This window comes from Cajanus cajan, chromosome 10, assembly GCF_000230855.2.
Source record: "Cajanus cajan strain Asha chromosome 10, NIPB_CcT2T_4, whole genome shotgun sequence".
In the NCBI taxonomy this organism is placed as follows: domain Eukaryota; kingdom Viridiplantae; phylum Streptophyta; class Magnoliopsida; order Fabales; family Fabaceae; genus Cajanus; species Cajanus cajan.
Window position 1 is genome coordinate 32,989,222 of NC_138526.1, and position 20,742 is coordinate 33,009,963.

General features: G+C 32.0%; 1 protein-coding gene across 2 annotated transcripts; it reads left to right on the plus strand.

The window, feature by feature from the left end:
* The first annotated feature begins 762 nt into the window (after positions 1 to 762).
* On the plus strand, positions 763 to 8,870 carry LOC109813595 (protein PAT1 homolog). Of its 2 annotated transcripts, XM_020377807.3 has the most exons (5): positions 763 to 1,214; positions 1,988 to 2,127; positions 2,292 to 2,348; positions 2,486 to 2,549; positions 6,062 to 8,870. In XM_020377807.3, exons 1-5 carry the CDS (start codon positions 1,124 to 1,126, stop codon positions 8,197 to 8,199), a joined length of 2,490 nt encoding a protein of 829 aa, XP_020233396.2. In that variant the 5' UTR covers positions 763 to 1,123; the 3' UTR covers positions 8,200 to 8,870. The 2 variants fall into 2 exon arrangements, with proteins under 2 accessions (XP_020233396.2, XP_020233397.2); XM_020377808.3 differs by lacking the exons at positions 763 to 1,214; positions 1,988 to 2,127; positions 2,292 to 2,348; positions 2,486 to 2,549 and adding an exon at positions 4,547 to 5,963.
* Positions 8,871 to 20,742: the final 11,872 nt, after the last annotated feature.

Sequence of the window (20,742 nt, forward strand, 5' to 3'; positions counted from 1 at the left end):
AAAGAACAAAATAGTCAACAAAATGTGTATATCAAAAAGACACATTCATTAATAGTATAAATATAAATTAAGTACCATTACTCTAATGCTAATAATTAATAAGAATAAAATAATGTTGAATTAAGACTAATGAGTCATATACTCATTCGAGTCTTTTTAACTATTCTATATAAATTAGAATAACTATCATTCTTATTTGATAACCATATTATTGGTATAAAATATTCACTGACTTTGTTGATAACTAATATTTGTTGGAGAACTTAGTTGGCCACCAAATAATTATCTTAAATGATTGTTAATGATATACTTGATGTCTCATCTTTTAATTTTTTTTTATTAGATTAAATATACTTTTTGTTTCATAAATTTAAAATTGATATTTTTGCTCTCAATAATTTCAAAATTTCTTATTTTAGTTTCCTAAGTCACAAATAACTTATTTGATAGTGACATAGTGAAACAATTATACAATAACAAAATGTGATTTAATATATAATAATTGATTTATATATTTATAAATATTTATTTTGACATGTTTTATATTTTTTAAAATATATTTATTAAAAATTTTAGTTATATAAAATAAATAACTATAAACTACAATCCTTTTTTTGTAACACAACTATAATCTACATTGCAGAAAATAAAATAGTAGTATACATTAAACTCAAATATAAATAAATTAATTCACAGGTTATTGTATTTTATTAAATTAAATGCTACCTGCATCCATAACTGCTGTTAAATTTATTTGTTGTTATCGATTAGTCGTATTCTGGTTCCGGTTTTAGGGTTCTTTGGCACAAAAAACAATTCTGAAATAAATCTCAATCTCCTTTGTATTTGTAGGGTTCCCTTTTCTCTCTCTTTATCTTCTTTTCGCCTTCTCTTCTCTTTGGCTTTGATCCAAATAATCCTTCTTCATGTGCTCAATTATTTTGCACACGTTTTTTTCTTCTTCATCTTCCCTTTTTTCTTCGGGTTAAGTTTCGAGTTTTAGTTTGAGAAAGAAATAGTGTTTCAAGTTTCAATCTTTTCGTATTGGGTTCTTTTTTCTCCTCTTTGAATCTTTTTCTTTTTCCTATTTTTCTCTTTTTGGGTTTTCTTCGGCTTCGTTTTCATGGTGGGTATGGATGGGTTTGGAGCTGGGGGTGATGTTGGGGGAGTTCCCAACACACAGGATCTTAGGCAACTGGGGAGTGTTCCCACAGGTTTGCTTCATCTTCTGGGATTCAATTTTGTTTTTTGTTTTTTTCCCTAATCCTTTTTTTGATGATATTGGTTTGTGTTTTTCTGATTCTGTTTGTTCGTGTAGATCTGGTTTGGTTTAACCAGTAATTAGATTTAAATTATAGGAAAATTGATCTTGTATTACTGGATATTGTTGCTAAGGAGTTCTTATTTTTTGCATTTCTATTGATGATTGGTTGTTATTCTCAGTTTACACACACAGCAGCCTTTGAAGCTTCAGGTTTAAGTTCTACCATGGTCTGTTGAGTAGCTGAATCAAAACCTTCAGCTATAGTTGATGGTTTTGCAAATTTTACCGTGCTGATTATTCCATTTGAATTGGAGTTTTTTTTTTTTGTTAATGTTTGTTGTCATCTTTTGGCGTGTGTTGTGTTCTTGTTGTTGACTGCTGATTCAGGGCAATAATGAGCCAAAATCCAGATAGTGCTGTGTTAAGAACAGTTTCTCTGTTAGTCAAGGCTTGGTTATAGGAATTTTATTTTCAAAGACATCTCCAGTTTAGTGCAAGACTTGTTGCACTTCCAATAATGTTTTCATGCTTTTCAAAATTAAGATTATTGTGCTATTTCTCTGCTTTACATATTATAGAAATAGCTGTTTTGTCTTACTTGTGTAATTTTTGACATGCTGTTATGTTTCAGTCACATGGGAATTCTCTGCTTTGTCCAACAGTGCATCCTGTTTTTTTCATGTCAAACATTTCTAATGGCTGAAACTTTTTTCCTCTATGCAGAGGGTGCAGTTTTTGATGCATCACAATATGCATTTTTTGGTCAAGATACTGTCGTTCAAGAAGTTGAGTTGGGAGGTTTAGAAGATGATGATGATTTGCCTGAGTCGAATGAGGAGGAGTTCATTCTCCATAGAGAAGAGGTTAATTTCCACTATTCTATTGACTTTGACTTCAAATTTTGTTTCCAGGATAATTTGAAATATAAACATGTTGGCATAGTTCCCCTCCTAAAAATTAATGAATATTTACTCGTCATTTAAATTTTGTGGATAATTTTTATCCACTAACTTCTTCCACTCTGCAGGTTGAGGATCTAAGATCACTTTCCGATATTGATGATCTCAGTACTACTTTTTGGAAGGTAAGGCTGTTAAATTATGATATATCATTCTCTCTTTGAATGATTGAGATTTTTATTAGATGAGCAACTGAATATTGTCACGTTGATATTATGCATACTGATATGAAGATTAAAGTTTTTTTGGGGTTTAATTTCAGTTGAACAAGGTTGTAAGTGAACCAAAAAGTGCAGGATTTATTGGTGAACAGGGATCAAGAGAAAGTGAGTACAGCAATTGTAAAGAATTTACCAATATGCTTTTTTTTATTTTTATTTTTTATCAGAACATAATAATGCCCCTTTTCTGCATTTGTTTTAATTATATAATATTTAATGTTTGTAATAGATGTTCTTCCATAAAAGTCTAATGTCATCTTTACATGGGTTGTTTGTATAAAGTGTAAGCTATAAACTATCTGTTAGGATTTAGGATTAATACTTGAAAGTTGGAATAGGTTAATTTGGAGCTGGCATTTGTTTAACTTGAAAAATGAAGAAAATTTGAATTGCTCGAGGAAATTCTCAGCATGATTCTGTATACATCATGATTTAGATTACTCCCCTTCAAGGTAGAGAATATAAATCATATGCATCAAGCTTATTACAGATAAAATCTGGCTTCAAGGTCCCGAAGAGACTTTTGTAAGGATATTTGCAAATTGATTACTAGAGTCAACAGACTAATGGCGATCCTTGGAAATAATTCTTTTCTCGGAAAAAGTGACTATTAATTTATATGCATTTGATCCTTATGTAAGACTAGATGTGAGGCAAGAAATATAGCTGTTTGATTATCATAATGGAACTTCATATGATCAACATTTCCCAACTTTTAACCCGTGAAATAACTGTTTTTCCCACTCCATATAATTTCACAAGTGGACTTTACCATAGCTTGTTATTCAGCCTCTGCACTGGATCTTGCAACCAGAACCAGATTTTAGTTTTTTCCCAAGATAAAAGGTTATTGCCAACAAAAGCACAGTATCCTAAGGTAGACTAGCTACCAAGGCAAGTCAGCCTAATCTGCTTAGTATCCCTCAACTTGAGCATTGCCTTTGTTTTCTATCCTTGGTCCAGAGCATACTTGAACAAAATTACACACTGATGATACCTTGGGAGACTGCATAAATCAACTCGCCATGCTATCTACAGAAGAATACCCCCAACTAATTTCCTATACCTTCCAGGATCTAAATAAGGTTATCCTTGTTTGTGTAATAGCTTGCTGTTTAGATACATTGTAATGTCAATAAATTTGCAGTTGAAATCACCAAATTTTCCCAATGTACAACTTGATGCTTCTATCCCCATATGCATCATCCACATCTCCCAAGATTAAGAGCTTTGATACCAGTGGATTGATACTGGATCAAAACGCTTGATAATGGTGAATTTTTCTATGGATTCTGATATTAATATTATATGAATTCAGTATATTTATGGTGGATTTACAATTGAACAAAGAACTGAAACAAAAAAGTAGGTAGCACAGTGTTTGAGAACTTTCTCTCTCCACTTTTTATCCTTCTCCCTCTATCTGCTTTCCTCTATTTTTTATATCCATGTGGTTCAACCACTCCCTCCCTCTCCACAGACACAAATTCCCATTGATTTCCTTTGTTGAATTTAACTACATCAACCATTACCTTCCTCAGACTTGGATCTTGTGTTTCCTGGTAATATACTATGATGCACCAACTCAGCGACTCCAACTAGGCATGACAATCTAACCCGTCCCGTGGGTATTCGCCCGAACCCGCCCCGATTTGGATGGGGAAAACCCGTGTTTATCGGGTTCGGGTTTGGGTTTTCCCCGATTGATAAAATCGGGGGCGGGGGCGGGGACGGGGATGTTAATACCCACCCCGCCCCCGCCCCCATACCCGCCCCTGCCCCCGTCCCGCTTAATAATATAATCAAAAAATTATTTTTAGATATATATAAACCAAAATTAGAAATATTTATATGTAAAAATTTATATTAATTTACTTTTCTTTTATTTGTTTTAAAATTGTTCATATTTATTTAAAAGAAAAAAAGAAGAAAAAAAAATAGGAGCGGGGGCGAGGGCGGGCGGGGAAACCCGAACCCCGTCGGGGGCAAGGATGGGACCCAGATTTTATTCCCGGCGGGTATCGGGGGCGGGGGCGGGGAACGTAAGACCCACCCCCGCCCCGCCCCGTTGCCATGCCTAACTCCAACAGACATTGCGACACGACTGTCCAAAGTATAGGACGTGGGGACACAACATATAAATTTAAATTGGGAATTAAGATTTGTATATATTCACCTTCAAAGTTGTTAAGCTTTACAATTTTTATATAATTATAACCTTTAGAAGATGAATCATATCTCTCAAAGTTAAAATAACTAGTAATTCCTATGAAACCGAGCCTCTAAAAAAAAAGATAATGGTACTTGCAATATTTATAAATAAATTGACTTTTTAATTTTTTATAATAGGAGTGTTAGATTTGTGTTGTTACAAGCAAGTGCCAGCTCATCCTCTTGGCCTATGTCCATGTCCTGTTGAAAAGTGTCCAAGTTGTGTCAGAGGTCTCCAAACTGTGTCGGAGAGGTGTCCAAACAAAAAAAGAAAATTTAATTGTGACACGGTGGAGTGGTGTCGGACACATGTCTGGCAAGTGTCCTATCCAAAACTTGTGAGACACATTGACACAACATTTTGAAGATGTGACGGTGCTTTGTAGGAAATATATACCTTAGCAATAGGTGGTTTTCTAAAAGTTATGAATTGTTTGAACATCTGTAGAACTGTCATAAAAACTTTGAACAAGCATATGCATTTGAAAATATCAGTTCTATGTTGTACAAGACTTGAAGATCTTTTAAGTAGAAATATTTTCAGGATAAGACAAGGGGTCTGACAAAAGTTGCAAACTTTAGACTTAGGAGGTGATTCCTTGTGTCATGTACGGTTGGTTTGGTTACACTGAAAATAAAGGGGAGAAGAGAGGATATGAATAAATAATGCAGAGAGTTAAGTGTCTGTCTGGTATTGATAATGAATGCAAGAAAACAATTGATTATGAAACTTTCTTACTCTAAAAAAACTGTATGTTTTGCTGGTTTAAGCATTAAAATTTTGATTCAATAGATTAAATCAAAATGTTAATCAATTGTTTAATTTAAAAACCGGTTTTATTTATTTATTTTTATCTTGTTTATAGTCCTATTCCTTTCCTATTTCTCTTAAACTTAACACCCTTATTTCCAGTTTATTTCTTTGTACTCTATTTCTTTCCATCTTATAAAACACACCCATAGTAAGCATATAAGAAGTTGAAGCTGGGCACATAGTTGTTTAGCAGGGGTTTGTTTGGCTAAAGTTCTTCATAAACACTTTTAGGAGAAGAAAATAAATAAATAAAAAATCATTAGTTTCTCTAAAAGTTAATTTTAACTTATAGGGAAATTTATTTCATTTTCCTTCTTATTTTCTTTTCCGAGAAGTGTTTATGGAGAAATTTATCCATTGCAAACCCTAGATGTAGATGTGATATATTTCATCAAAGGGATTTGCTTCCAGTATTGTTCTTATTTTTCATAAGGTTTTCTCTGTGTATGTGATATCTGTAAAATCAAGCTCCGAAGATGATGGATTAGGAAGAGGTATTCTTGGCATGTAGCAGCTTTTTTATTTCTCCTTTGTCACTGTTTGCAATTTTTTTCCACTTACTGAATGATTTATAATCTTATACCTTATTCAGATTCTGCAGCTGAGTGGTCACAAAAGGATGATGTTCTTAACTGGTATGAACAGAATGCTTATGACAATGAAGGTTCTCTGGATGGCAGAAGAATGTCATCACAGCCTCATTCTTCTCTTTCTCAGTTACATGAACCAAAGCCCTTGTACAGAACATCCTCATATCCTGAGCAGCAAAGGCAGCAGCAACATCACCAGCTCCAACCTAGTGAATCAGCTCCCAACTGGTTTGATCAGCATTTATACGGTACTGAAACTACTCAGGATGGTAAACGGTGGTCATCACAACCACATTCCACCATTGCACACTTACAAGAGTCTAGGCCCTTGCATAGAACCTCTTTATATCCCGACAAGCAGCAGGAATTTCCACATTTTCCTAGTGAACCAATTTTGGTACCAAACTCCTCATTTACTTCTTATCCTCCACCTGGTGGCAGATCTCAACAGGCTTCTCCAAGTCATAATGCAGGTCACTTAAACATTCCTTATCATTCCGTAGGAGCTCAGATGGCACTATCACCACAAAACAGATCTCATTTCTCCAATTCTCCATTACAGATGAGTGGACTAAACCATGGGCCACCTTTTGGTGGAAACATGCGCCAATTTCCTACTGGTTCCCCTCTTAATCCGATAATACAGAATCAATTGGTTAACCAATCAGGGTTATATCCTGGAGACCATCCCAATATTTCCTCAGGTATACCCATGATTAACAAATATGACCAGATGCTGGGGCTGATGGAACTGAGGGATCAAATGCCAAAATCAGCTCAAATGGGTAGACATAATCTCCGGTTTCCCCCACAGGGTTTTGATATGAGTGGCCTGAAAAGCAATATTGGATGGCCTCGATTCAGGTCTAAGTACATGACTACTGAGGAAATTGAGAACATTCTTAGAATGCAGCTTGCAGCAACACACAGTAATGATCCATATGTTGATGATTATTACCACCAAGGCTGTCTTGCAAAAAAGTCTTCTGGTGCCAAATTGAGGCATCACTTTTCTCCAGCCCAAATAAGGGAACTTCCTCTACGCCCCTCTTCTAATTCTGAACCACATGCTTTTCTTCAGGTTGATGCTCTAGGGAGGGTTCCATTCTCTTCAATTCGCAGGCCCCGTCCTCTACTGGAAGTTGATCCTCCTAATTCCTCTCATGGAGGTGGCCCTGAGCAAAGCATTTCAGATAAGCCTCTTGAACAGGAACCGATGCTTGCAGCTAGGGTCACAATTGAAGATGGTCTTTATCTTCTTCTTGATGTAGATGATATTGACCGTTACCTACAGTTTAATCAACCTCAAGATGCTGGTATGCAGTTAAAAAGAAAACGACAGGGTCTTCTGGAAGGACTTGCTACCTCACTTCACTTAGTTGATCCACTTGGAAAGAATGGACGTACAACTACACTTGTCGCAAAAGACGACTTTGTTTTTCTCAGGATAGTTTCTCTACCCAAGGGTCGAAAGCTACTTGCTAGGTACCTTCAACTGCTTTTTCCTGGTGAGCTAATGCGAATAGTCTGCATGGCCATATTTCGGCATTTAAGGTTTCTATTTGGTGGCCTTCCCTCTGATCCAGCTGCAGCAGAAACTATTAGTAACCTTGCAAGGGTTGTTTCAAGGTGCATCCGTGAAATGGATCTCGGTGCAATAAGTGCTTGTCTAGCAGCTGTTGTTTGTACTTCTGAGCCACCTCCCTTACGACCCCTTGGAAGTTCTGCTGGAGATGGGGCTTCCCTAAATCTAGTATCTGTGCTTGAGAGGGCAACTGAACTTCTAACCGATCCTCATGCTGCTAGCAATTACAATATTGCAAATCGTTCACTTTGGCAGGCTACATTTGATGAATTCTTTGGCCTTCTGACCAAGTATTGTGTGAATAAATATGATAGTGTCATGCAATCATTCCTTATACAAGGGACTCCAAATATGGCAGGCATTGGTTCGGATGCTGCAAGAGCTATTAGTAAGGAAATGCCAGTTGAACTCTTACGTGCAAGTCTACCTCACACTGATGATCGCCAGAAAAAACTATTACTTGATTTTGCTCAGCGCTCTATACCTGTAGTTGGATTTAATAGTAATTCTGGGGGTCATGATCACCATGTGAATTCAGAGTCAGTGCTGAGTTAATTAGACAATTGGACATTCATCTTTGGAGCTGTTCTCAAAATACGGTGACAGTAAATTTTATAGGGACAACTTTGTGTGTCTGATTACTTTGGAACAGTCTTATGTGGAAGGATCAGGTGCATCTTCCTTAGAAGTTTTAGCCCCTTCATATTTTGTTATGTTTTGGTAATGCCATGTAGCATTGTGATAAATTTGCAATCAGGCCCTTTGTGTATTATGATAGACTTGGCTTGATTTGTTCCTCTTGTCTCGTCTTTTTTTCTTTTGACAGGGGAGCTTATTGTTGCTCAGTTTGTGGTTTCTAGAGCACAGTAGTGGGTAGTATGTCCAGATTTAGGTTTAAGTTGGATTCCCATGTTCCATTATTATTACCATACAAGCATGGGATTGTGGTTGTGTTCATACTCCATATCTACCTTTATAGATATCACATGTCCAAATTGAAGTAGCATTGTGGGGTGCACCTATTTAACCAGTCAACAAGGTGGCATTGGCATGCCTAAGAATAAAGTATGTTAAACCTTGTTTCGTGGTTTTTCAGTTTCCTCTCCTTGCCTTTTCGTTGGTGTAGACATAATTTTGTATCATCATCTTTCTTGTTTGTCAAGTCAAGTGGACTATTATTGGATCTATCATTTTTATCCCACGTTGGTTTCTCTTGTTTCTCCTTACTCTTGCTGTTGCATTTGCGATATTACAAGGCAATATATGGAATTTTTGAATGCAATTTTTTTTTTTCTTTCTAGATATTATGGTTGGTTCTAGGCTTTGTTATTTTCTGTGGTCTCTTTGATCTGGATGCATGTATATAATGTAAAAGTTAGAAAAGCATAGGGGTAAGAAATGTTCCAAGGCTGGACCGCTGAATGATATGAATCACTGAATCAGGTTTGTACTTTGTTTTACTCCACTATTAACAATACAATTGTTAAGTGTAAAGTAAAAATAAAACAAATAACTAGTCATTTTATAATATGCACTCACTATTGGTTTAGCAAATTGAACATTATCTCAATCATAGTAGCATCTTAACCTTTTCTTTATGGAAAGATTTAAATGTTAGGGAATGGGGTTTTAATCCCAAGCAGGAAACTGACTTTTTTTTTTCTCCTTTCAAACTACCATTTATAGTTCCATAAGAAAAGAGTATATATCAACCCCCAGGGAAAATCTTATGATAATTTTAAGAAAAGTAATTATATTTTGCTCTTCAAACAGGTTGTCTAGTCAATGTTGGAGGGAGATATTTGTAAAAGGTATTTCAATGCTTAAATAAGTAATCCACTTAGAATATTAAATGTAAATATATTGTGAACAATGACTTTGCTTCAATATACGATACCATTTATACCAATCTTGTTGGACCTAGATTTCAATGGGCCTTAGTTTGAGGTTACTAATTAGGTAATACTTTTGTAATCTAATCTTTATCATAATTGAGTTTTAATCATCTTGATTACCTCTACAAATTGGGGAGTTGTTTAATTGAAGGTGTTGAGTTAATGTACCTGGTAGTGTTTAGAGTGTATCAACAATTGAAGGTATCAAATGAACATACCTAGTAGTGTTAGAGTGTATTGACAACCGAGGTTATCAAATGAGTACGCCTAGATGTGAGGGAATGCATTGGTTGTTAACGCTGCCAAATGGGTGTTTAGATGTGTGAAAGTACATTAGAAGGCCAGGGTGATGAGTTAGTATAAATAGTTGTGCAAAAGTGCTTGATAGTTGAGGGTGTCGAACAAGCATACCTAGGTGTGTGAGAGCATGTTGGCAGTTGAGAGTGCTGAATGAATGTTGTCGATTTTTGGTAATCGAAGGTTTGTCCGATATACATGCCTTTATGGCTTGAGAAGTACAAGATGAAAAGACTTGAGAATGTGCAATGATATGATGTATCGGTTGAGGTGTTTTGTAATTGTAAGTGGTGTTACTAGTTATTGGACAGTTATAGTTAATTTCTTTAGGGTTCCAATTACATTGTCGCTTGGGAAATGAACATGTGTTTCTTGAGAGTCGATGGATCTTGTAGATCTACCAGTTACGAGGGAGCATGACGTTTAGTCTTTGCCCCTTACATTGCTATAAATAGCATAGGTAGGTTGAGCCCATACCCTACCCCACCACAAGTATAACTCTAAAGTCAAATGACTTATTGTGTCTTGTAATCATTGAGTAAGTGTTTTTCTTATTTCTTGAGTTGGGTAAGTTGAGGGTTTGTTTAAGAATGTCTAGAGAGTCTAATCATCCATTAATATCAAGTTTGAGTTCTGAATCAGTGAGTGCCACTTCATCGTTGCTAAGTTGTTTATTTCTTGCCTTTGCATCAACTCGTCTAGATTCTGAGAGAACTTTATCAATGAGGGAGGTGAATTTGGCCGATCAAGAAGTGATCAACGTAAGCGAAAGTGAAAGGGATAGGCTGAAAAAGCAATCATTTGACGACTCAACGAAACCTTCATCAATTGGGAAAAACAACCTATAAGGGATGTTTAATCTTGTCACCATACCTGGTTAAAAGTGGGTTCATGGGGAGGTGGCGACTTAGGCTGATTCACAATTGTAGGGAATTTTTTAAAATTAATTACGTAAATGTGGTTGTTTTGAAATTATTTGCGCTTTTGGGACAGTTTATTACAGTGTTGTTATAACCCATAACGACACTAATGTCACGTGTATATTTTTTTAGAAGCCATGAAAGCCATGTTATAAAAATAGTCACAACTGGTAGGACTTCAACTAAAGTTGCTACAGCCACTAACAACACATAAAGACTTCATGTTCAACTGTGAATTTTAAAAATTTTTTTTAATGAAGTCGAGACAGACTATAGCGAAACAAATTAATTATTTTTTTATAAAATAATTTATTTAAAATTTTAGTATATAATATTTTTAAAAAAGTTTTAATTTATTTAATTATTTTTGAATAATGTATAATTTTTTTTATAAAAAATAAATAAATGAAGTTGCTAAAATCTGTAGCGACACTAATTATTTATTATTTTTAAAAAATAGTTTATTTAAATTTTGACATAATATTTTTAGAAAAATTAAATTTATTTAATAATTTTTAAAACTATCATATACTGTTAAAAAATAAAGAAAAAATAAATTTATTTTTTAATTGAATTATTTAATTTAAGAAATATAATTATTAATATATAAAAATATAAATGTAAAAAAGTGAGTAAAGTTTTTTCTTAGCAGTAAACTAGTTTTTTTTATATTTAAATTACTAAGTAGTAAAATTATTTTTTAAACATTAATTAAATACAATAACGTTGTTATAGTGCCCAAATTTTTTTCTTAAAAAATATATTTAAATACAGTCACTATAAGTTATAACAACTTCCATTAATAAATCTTTTAAAAAATTAATTAATTTAAATATTTAGCATATAAAGTTTTTTAAAAAATTAAATTTATTAATAATTTTTTTTAAAATTAATTAATTTAAATATTTAGCATATAAAGTTTTTTAAAAAATTAAATTTATTTAATCAAGACTAACATAGATTGTTAAAAAATGAAAAGAGAATGAATTGATTTTTAAATTGAATTATTTAATATAAAAAATATAATTATAATATATATATATATATATATATATATATATTATTGTAAATATAAATATAATAAAGTAAGTAAATTTTTTTACTAGTAATAAAATATAATTTTTTTTATATATTATTAAATAAATAAAATTATTTTATAAATATTAATTAAAAATATGAAATCTAAAGTTATTATGTTCCTTATCGATTTATTTGTTTGTTAAAATTTTATTTATATAATATGCAAATATATTAACGTTTTTAAAATATTAATTTATATTTTAAAAATGAAGGTAATATAATTTGAAAAAAAATAAATTTACAATAATTAAATAACGCCTATTTTTTTAAAAAAATTAATTAAATATAATTGCTACAGGCTGTAACAACACCAGTTAAATAATGTTTTTTTAAAAAATAATTTATTTAAATTTTTAACATATAATATATTTAGAAAAATTAAATTTATTTAATCATAAAAAAGTTAATTTATAAAATTTAATTTTTATGCAGTTTATTCAATGAAGTCGTTACAGTTTATAACGATATCAATGTGGACTCACTTCTTCGATATTATTTATTTTCTTTTTTATTATAATTTAAATGGGTATCGTTATAGGTCATAACGATAGTATATATACATATCCTGTCACTTACATTTTGATAACATTTGAAATCACACAAATAAGTATAATATTGGGAATTCTGTATTCAAATTTGTGAGTGAAATTTTATTGTAGTTGAAAAATAAATTATAGCTATTTGTACTAATTTTTTTTTGAAGATATTATGGATCAAATTATAGCTTATATTTACCTAAAATAATAAAAAAAATACCTCACATAAACATTTAAATAAAATTATAAAAAAATACCTGACATGAATAACTCACAATTTTTTTCAAACATTAAATATTTATTATGAATAACTAAACATTTACCTAAAATAAAAAATACTTGACATGAAGAAATCAAAAATAAAAGCAATAAACTGAAAAAATTCAAAAATATAAATATTAAAAGCAAATTAAATTAAATAACAAAAAATATAATAAAATTAATAATTTAACTAAAAATTTATAATTATATAAACTTATAAAAAAAATTATGACAAATGAAAAAAAAAAAAAAAAATTGCATACCTGACCTAGAGACAAATGTGGGGGAAGGGGGGACCATCAGGGTAACTAGATTATATAGGTGGTATTTTTTTTTTACTATTATGGTGCCACGTGTCGAATTTCTATTGGGTGTTTTTTCGATAAAAATGACACATGGCGAGCATGTAGGAAGGCAGGTGCGGTACTTTTTTTTTGCTTAATTGTGTTTTTGATCTCTCAAGTATTGTAATTGTGCAATTTTGATCCCTAAAGTTTTAATTGAGTAATTTTAGTCCTTAAAAGATTACAGTTGTGCAATTTTAGTTCCTCAATTTTTAATTGAACAATTTTAATTCCTCAAATATCATAATTGTGCAATTTTAGTATTTCTCATTAAAAATTTAATAATTTTAAAATTTTAATATATACATATATATATATATAATGTTTTAAAACTATATAATTGTTTGCTTATTTAAATTAACATATATTATAATTTTTGTTAATGTATCAAATGATATATATTTATTATTACTAAATAAATAAAATTTATATATTATTAATATTTTAATATTACTGATAAATTAATATCAATAATATTTTTACTATATTTATAGATAAACTAATAATTTGATAAATATAACTTAATATATATTAATATAATTTTACAAAAATATAAATATATAAGATCATATATATATATATATTTCTAATTAATATACTTATATTTTTGTAAAAGTATATTAATATATAACAAGTTATATTTATCAAATTATTAGTTTATCTATAAATATAATAATAATATTATTGATATTAATTTATCAATAATAAAAATAATAATATAAAATTTATTTATTTAATAAAAATAAAAATATATTATTTGATATAATATCGAAAATTATAATATACGTTAATTTGAATAAATGAATAATTGTTTAATTTTAAAACATTATATATATATATATTAAAATTATTAAATTTTTAATGGGAGAGACTAAAATCACACTATTATGATATTCGAGGGACTAAATATAACATCCCAGTTTTATTTCATTTTTATTTTATTAAATTGAGGGTATTTTGGTAAATTTTATAAATGTATAGAGGTGATTTAGTAGCTTGGAACGAGCTGTTCCGAAATTGAAACGGGCCGTTCCAAACTACCAAAATATATGCGAGTTCGTTGCCCAGAACGGGTCGTTCTCACGTTGGAACGGGCCGTTCTGGACTATTAAAAACTGCCTTTAACTCTAAGTGGAAACGGGCTTGGAACGGGCCGTTCTGGTTTGAGAACGGGCCGTTCTGGATGTGATTTTTACCCATGATTCAAGGGTCCCAAAAAGCACACCTCTCATTTTCTAATTTCTTTTCTTCTACTCTCTCTTCTTTTCCCTCTACTTTATGCTTCAGACCGAGGGGAACTCAGCGAGGGAGACCAATCAAATCTCGTATAAATTCAGCTTCTACATATCCAGGTACGGGGGAAAATGGAATTATTTATATGTATAGTTACATGAGGGAATTGGGTAGAGGAAGAATCCCTTAGGATTATGAGCAATTTTATAATTATTTCTGTTTGGAGAATTATTGGTCTTATTTGATTCTGTATGAATTTAGGATTATGAATATATGATTTATTTGTAAAAATGATGCTCTCGGAGAGAAAAACGAAATTATAGAAAAGTGCCTGTAGACTAGGTTTTGGAAAAATTGGAATATTTCTGTTTTGAGAAATTGATGATCCCATTAGATTCTGTATGTGTTGAGGATTAGAAATACATATTTAATTTGTAAGAATGATGATCTGAGAGGGAGAACGAAACTGTAGAAAAGTGCCTGTAAGTTAAGTTTTGGAATAATGGGGGGTTTTACTGTTTATGTTAAAATTATATTAAATTGATAATTCTATTGATTATTATATTAATTTATGAATGTTATTACTATATTACTTGATAAAATTGATGACTTAGATATGAATTGCTTGAGATGTATGAAACCCATTATTTTGGACTTATCTGATGCGTGTATGGAATTGAACTATGAGATGTTGTGTGGAATGTGAATGAGATGTGATTGTGGTTCTTCACACCTATGACCAGGGGTGAGCACAACCCGAGATTGTGATGTGGGTATCGTGACCTTGGTTAACATGTCAGGGGTGAGCACGACCCTAGGTTAGGGTTAACGTGACCTTGGCACAGTGTTATATCAGGGGTGAGCACGACCTTAGATTGTTATGTGGGTATTGTGACCTTGAATAACATGTCGGGGGTGAGCACGACCTTGGGCTAGATATGCTACAGGGGAATCGTAACCTTGGCACAATGTTATATCAGGGGTGAGCACGGCCTTGAATTGTTAAATGGGTAGCATGACCTTGGCATAGTGTGAAGTGCAAATTGGTGTGATTGAGAATTATGACGCGATGACGATGCATGATTGATTGAATTACGTTATGTTGAAATATTTATGAATATTAAGTTAATATGTTGTGTTTTCTCATGTGCTATATATATAAATGTTTTCTTTTCTCATCGTACGATTTGTGGATGTTTTAGGTGAGGAAGATCCGGCTTGAGTGGCATCTAGGATGCCAACAGTTGAATTGTTTTGGGTGTACTCTGATATTGTGACATCGGGGCAGAGAATTCTAGGATATAGATTTTATATGTATTTTGAGTTATACCTTGTCTTTTGAAAACAATTTGTAAACTTTTAAATTTTACCTTCCAAGTTTTATTTCTAGTTATTTTAGATATTGAAGAAAGAACAGTTATGAAGTTTTTTGTGAACCCTTTTACCAACATTGATAATTTTATTCTTTAGTTTATTTACATGATTAATATTTATATATGAGTTGGGGTAGTAAGGGTGTCACACTAAAATTGTTCAATTAAAAATTGAAGGATCAAAATCGCACAATTACAATTATTTAGGGACTAAAACTATCCAATTAAAATCTTTGAGATAAAAAATGCAATTAAGCTATTTTTGACTACCTAGAGTCACTGTGGTCCATAGTGACCTCGTTTTTTTTCCTCCATATTTATTTTACCAATTTTTTTTAAAAAAATTATTTTGTAATTCATTTTTTTCTTTTACGTTTTTTTTTACATTTTTCCCTTCACTTATTTTTTTTTCTATTTTTTTCTTTTCCAGATGTATTTTAACAATTTTTGTTTACTATTTTTAAAATTTTGTACTTTTTTTTGACTACCTAGAATCACTATGGCCCATAGCAACCTCATTTATTTTATTTTATTTTTTTATTTTTATATCAGTCAGATTTTATAGCTCATAGTGACTGCCTTTTATTTTTTTCTTCAAATTGTACATTTTTTTAATCATTGAGGCCATACAACCAAAGAAGTCGTTATGGGCCACAGTGACTTCATCTTTTTTTTCCAGATTTATTTTATCAATTTTTTAAAATTATTTTTTATTTTATAATTCATTTTTTTTCTTTTACGTTTTTTTTTATACATTTTTCCCTTCACTTATTTTTTTATTTTTATTTTTTTTATCTTTTCTAGATGTATTTTAACAATTTTTGTTTACTGTTTTTAAAATTTTGTAATTTTTTTTTTCTTTTGTGACTCAACCTCTTTTTCCCATTTTTTTAACACCTTTTTTTTCAGAGTTTTTTTCCCATTTTTTTAAAAAACCTTTTCTTTATAAAAATGGAATTTTTTAATGTTAATTATTTTTATTTAAATTAGTTTTATTAAATACTATTAATGTCGTTATTGTCCATAACGAACTTTTTTTTTGTATTACTTATTTTCATTTTTTAAATATTTTTTTTCAACATTTTTTTCTAGTTTTTTTAAAAGTTTTTCTTTATAAAAACGGAGTCTTTTTTAATCTTAATTATTTTTATTTAAATTTATCTTAAAATATACTATTAATTTATTTTTGGTTGACTGAACTATTTTTGGTTATTTTTAAAAAATCTTGTTTTTTTTTGTAAATTATTAAAATATTTTATCAACTCTTAAAATAAATATATTTTAAAATATATTTTTTTATTTCTCTGAAAAAAAAAATTACTTTTTAAAAAATTGAGTCATTTTAAATGTTGAAACAACTGATAACGACACTACTAAAGTCGCTACAGCTGGTAGCGACTTCTATGTGGCTAAATTCAAGCCGTTTTAAAAAAAAAATTACACGTGACACTAATGTCTTATGGGCCATAACGACACTGTAGTAAACTGCTCCAAAGTCGTAAATAGTTTCAAAACAGCCCTATTTACGTAATTAGTTTTAATAATAACCCTACAATGACCGATTAGCCGGCGACTTACTATTCTCGTTAGAACGAGTTGAGATCCATAATAAATCATTTATCTTACACAAAGTTCCTTGGGTTTGGCGAAGAGGAGGATCCATTTCCAATTTGGTTGAAGTCGTGTTGAAATGATGGAGGTCCAAACTCTAAATTTGCCTTTTTTAACAAGAGTTCGACCAACATCGATTCTTTTTATGTATATGATTGTTGGTTCCAAGACCATCACGTGCGCTTACCATTTGACGATTTCACAATGGGGTATTAAGGTTGTTGAATGGTGTCCCTACACAATTGCATTTAAACAGTTGGGTCACCATGCATTCTTTTTGAGGGCTATGTTTGTGTTTAAACATAAGGTTGACTCTTTTTTTCCTTCATTTCTACTATACTTAGTCGAGTGGCAAAGCTAAGTGGGTTTCATTATGTCGCCATACCAATCAGTGCTTGTTGGAGAGTTTTACCTCTTCGTATAAGAATTTCAAAATTGGTTTCTTTAAAGTTTTAATTAGGTCGAATGGAATGATGTTTTTTTGTGATGCAAATGATGAGCCATTGTTCCCTTTCTCATGGACCTAGGTGTTGAAGTGTTACGATGAGATGTTCGCATCAAGCCTTACCCAAGAAAAACAAGCTGACTTGGACATTCTAAACGCTCTCCCTTAGGGCTTTCCACCTCGAAACCTTATAGACTTGTCGGAGTCACCTTAGATTGAGAATGAATTAATTGGTAATTATTGTTTCTCTTTGCTAACTGTGAAATAATCATATTGATGTTGACTTTGTTTTTGACAGGCATAATGGTGAGTAGTCAACGAGATTAATTTAACATAAGGAATTTATTGGCTGAGAGAGTGTAGCAAGCCCAAGCGTCTGTGCTACATGCTGCCGAAGGGGGAACCGTTATGCTAAAGGTCATCCTATCTGATCAGTTCCAATGGCACCAGAGTGTAAGGGGAAAGATAAAAAAAACCTACAAAGCCAAAGAGTCTCGCCAAAGTAGTCATCACAAGAAAAAAAGGGAGAGAAGGTTGAGGAAAAGACAAGGAAGTTGAAACAACAAACATTGCATGATCATCTGATGGTGTTGTTACCAATACCACTGAGCGTGATTGGCTTAAGTTTCTTAGCATCACAAGTTGATCTGGAGAACATTATGAAGCATAACATGTTATCTGATGAAGGTCAAGACTACCTCGATCGTGTTGATTCTCACACTAAATGGAAGAGTTTTTGTGAGCTACAAGCGAGATAAATTGCTTTGGCTCAAAACTTGGTCTTGGAGCCAATAACTAAGGTTGCCATGCTAACTCTGAAGTTAGACGAGTTAGAGAAGGTTGTGGCTAAGGCACTCACGAGCAACAATGATCTTGCCGAAACTAACAAGAAATATGAGGCTAAATTTGACTGACTCTAAATTCAAGTGAATGATTTGAAGCTTAAGTTACAGGTAGCAGAGGGTGACAAAAAGAAGGAGACGACATAGGCAAGTCAGGTTCGTGGCAAATTTGCTTCTCATAAAGAATATATAAAGTAAAAAGTGATTGTGCAACATGAATCTAGTTTCCATCAAGCAATTCAACAAGCCAAGTACTTTTGTGAGGCTCATTAAGACTTTTAGTTTATCTCGACAATGACTTCTACTAAGGTGTTTTCATGTCGTTTGTGAACATGCCTAAAGGTGCCATGCCAAACTCAATAACACCAGAAAGATATGAATATGTTTCTCCTCATGATAATGCTAAAACGAACTACAATGAGGGGGATTGATGGAGAAGGTTAGGAGGAGTGATAGTTGACTTCTCCTTAGCTACTCCTTAAACTCGGATCTTCTTCAAAGGAGATTGAACACGAAATGATGAACCAAAGAAGGTGGAAGTATCACGGATGGAAGAGGCTTAAGCCTTGGATGGAAGCATCCAAGCTTAAGGTGCAAGGGAAAACTCACTTCAAAGAGGAGGAAAACCTAGCTAGGGTTCCTAGAAAGTGAGGTTTTTCTCTTGGTGACTCTTGAACGAAATTTGGCAGAAAATGCTCTCAAATTTCATATATCTCAAAAGTGAATACAAAGAGTAGAATAAACACTTAAGTAGCATCCGGTTTTGCACACATTTGGGCGCCTAAGTCAAAGCTTACATGTGGCGCCCAAAATTTGAATTCAAATTTCAAATTTGAATTCAAATTTTGGCTCCCATGTGTTTGGCCGAAACTTTAGGTACCTAATGTGTATCTAGGTTTGATTTGAGAGTCATTTAGGGTTAATTTGAGTGTCACATGTTCAGCCACCAATTGGTGCAAAACATGTGACTCAAATGTAACTTAAATATCTTTCAAATTAAACCTAATTTAACCTAGTTAGCCTACTTTAGTATTTCTTGTATTTTCCTAATCTAATGACCTAAATACATTGGTCCAACAAATACAATGGAAAGGAAAAATTACAAGAATGAAAATGAGCCCAATATTGGGTACCAAAAGCCCAAAGGCCCATGAAGCCCAAAACTAGGCCCAACAAGCCTAAAATCTAAAATGCTACTCTATGTGGTCCAAAAATACAAGACCAAAATATATTCAAGCTATACTAACAAAATATAATAAGAGTGTTCAAATCAAGATAGGCCCATATTGAAACTTGGTTTGGGCCTTTCAAGCCCATAGGGCCTTGACTTGCCCAATCTTCCATGTCTAGCCCACTCCTCTTGGATCTTTGAGTGTGTCACCTCTTGCATTCCCAAGTATGATTCCATCATCCTCTCCCTCTTGAAAAGGATTTGTCCTCAAATCTAGAGGATGCATAGAAGAAAAATTAGCACCTACATGTAAAACATGCAAGGAATAAGAAGTGACATGGTAAGAGAAAAAATAATTGATCCTAAGAGGAGTCCTACTATCTAACCTAACAAAGAAAGATAAAATATTAGACTCTCTAGAAATAGAAATAGGCTCCTCTCCTAAGCATAACCTAGAAGTAAAACCTAAAAATGTGATAACACTATGACTAAGACAACGAAAAGATTGATTTTTAAACACTACAATATCTTGCCTAAAGTACCCTAAATGGTAACCTAGGCTTTTCCTAAAATATAAAGAAAAAACTACTAGAAAAGGCCCTAAAAAATTTTGGATTTGATTATTTACTAGATACTCATAATCATATAAGCTATATTTATCTTGAAGGGAAGGAAACATATTAAGTTCAAAAGAGTAAGAACTTCCCATAAGATCAAACATAGGATATAGATTATTACAAGTTGTACCTACTAAACAATGTAAACCGAAAATTGGGTTCTTTATAAAATTCAAATAAATACTTCCTTCCTTGTGCACCTTCAAGGAAGTAGTATAAGGAGTAACACTAGGAATAGTCCACTCCTTCTTCACTATATCTCGAAGTTGAGAATTCTTTGTTTGAAATTTATTTTTTTCCTCATTCTCAACTTTAAGATTAGTGGCAGCATTAGGATAAGAGTCAAAACTTTTATGAATAAAGAGAGTTCTTTTCAAGTCTTGTTTGGTCATAAAATAACTCTCCTTAGTCACAAAGGTTTTAGTGGAATCCCCTTCTTCCACACTCTTTCCTTCTTTTCTTTCTTTATTTCT

Coding starts and splice junctions, on each gene's coding strand:
- LOC109813595 (XM_020377807.3), top strand. CDS start 1,124: ATGGTGGGTATGGATGGGTTTGGAGCTGGGGGTGATGTTGGGGGAGTT. Junction 1,215..1,987: donor ACTGGGGAGTGTTCCCACAG/GTTTGCTTCATC, acceptor TCCTCTATGCAG/AGGGTGCAGTTTTTGATGCA. Junction 2,349..2,485: donor TCAGTACTACTTTTTGGAAG/GTAAGGCTGTTA, acceptor GTTTAATTTCAG/TTGAACAAGGTTGTAAGTGA.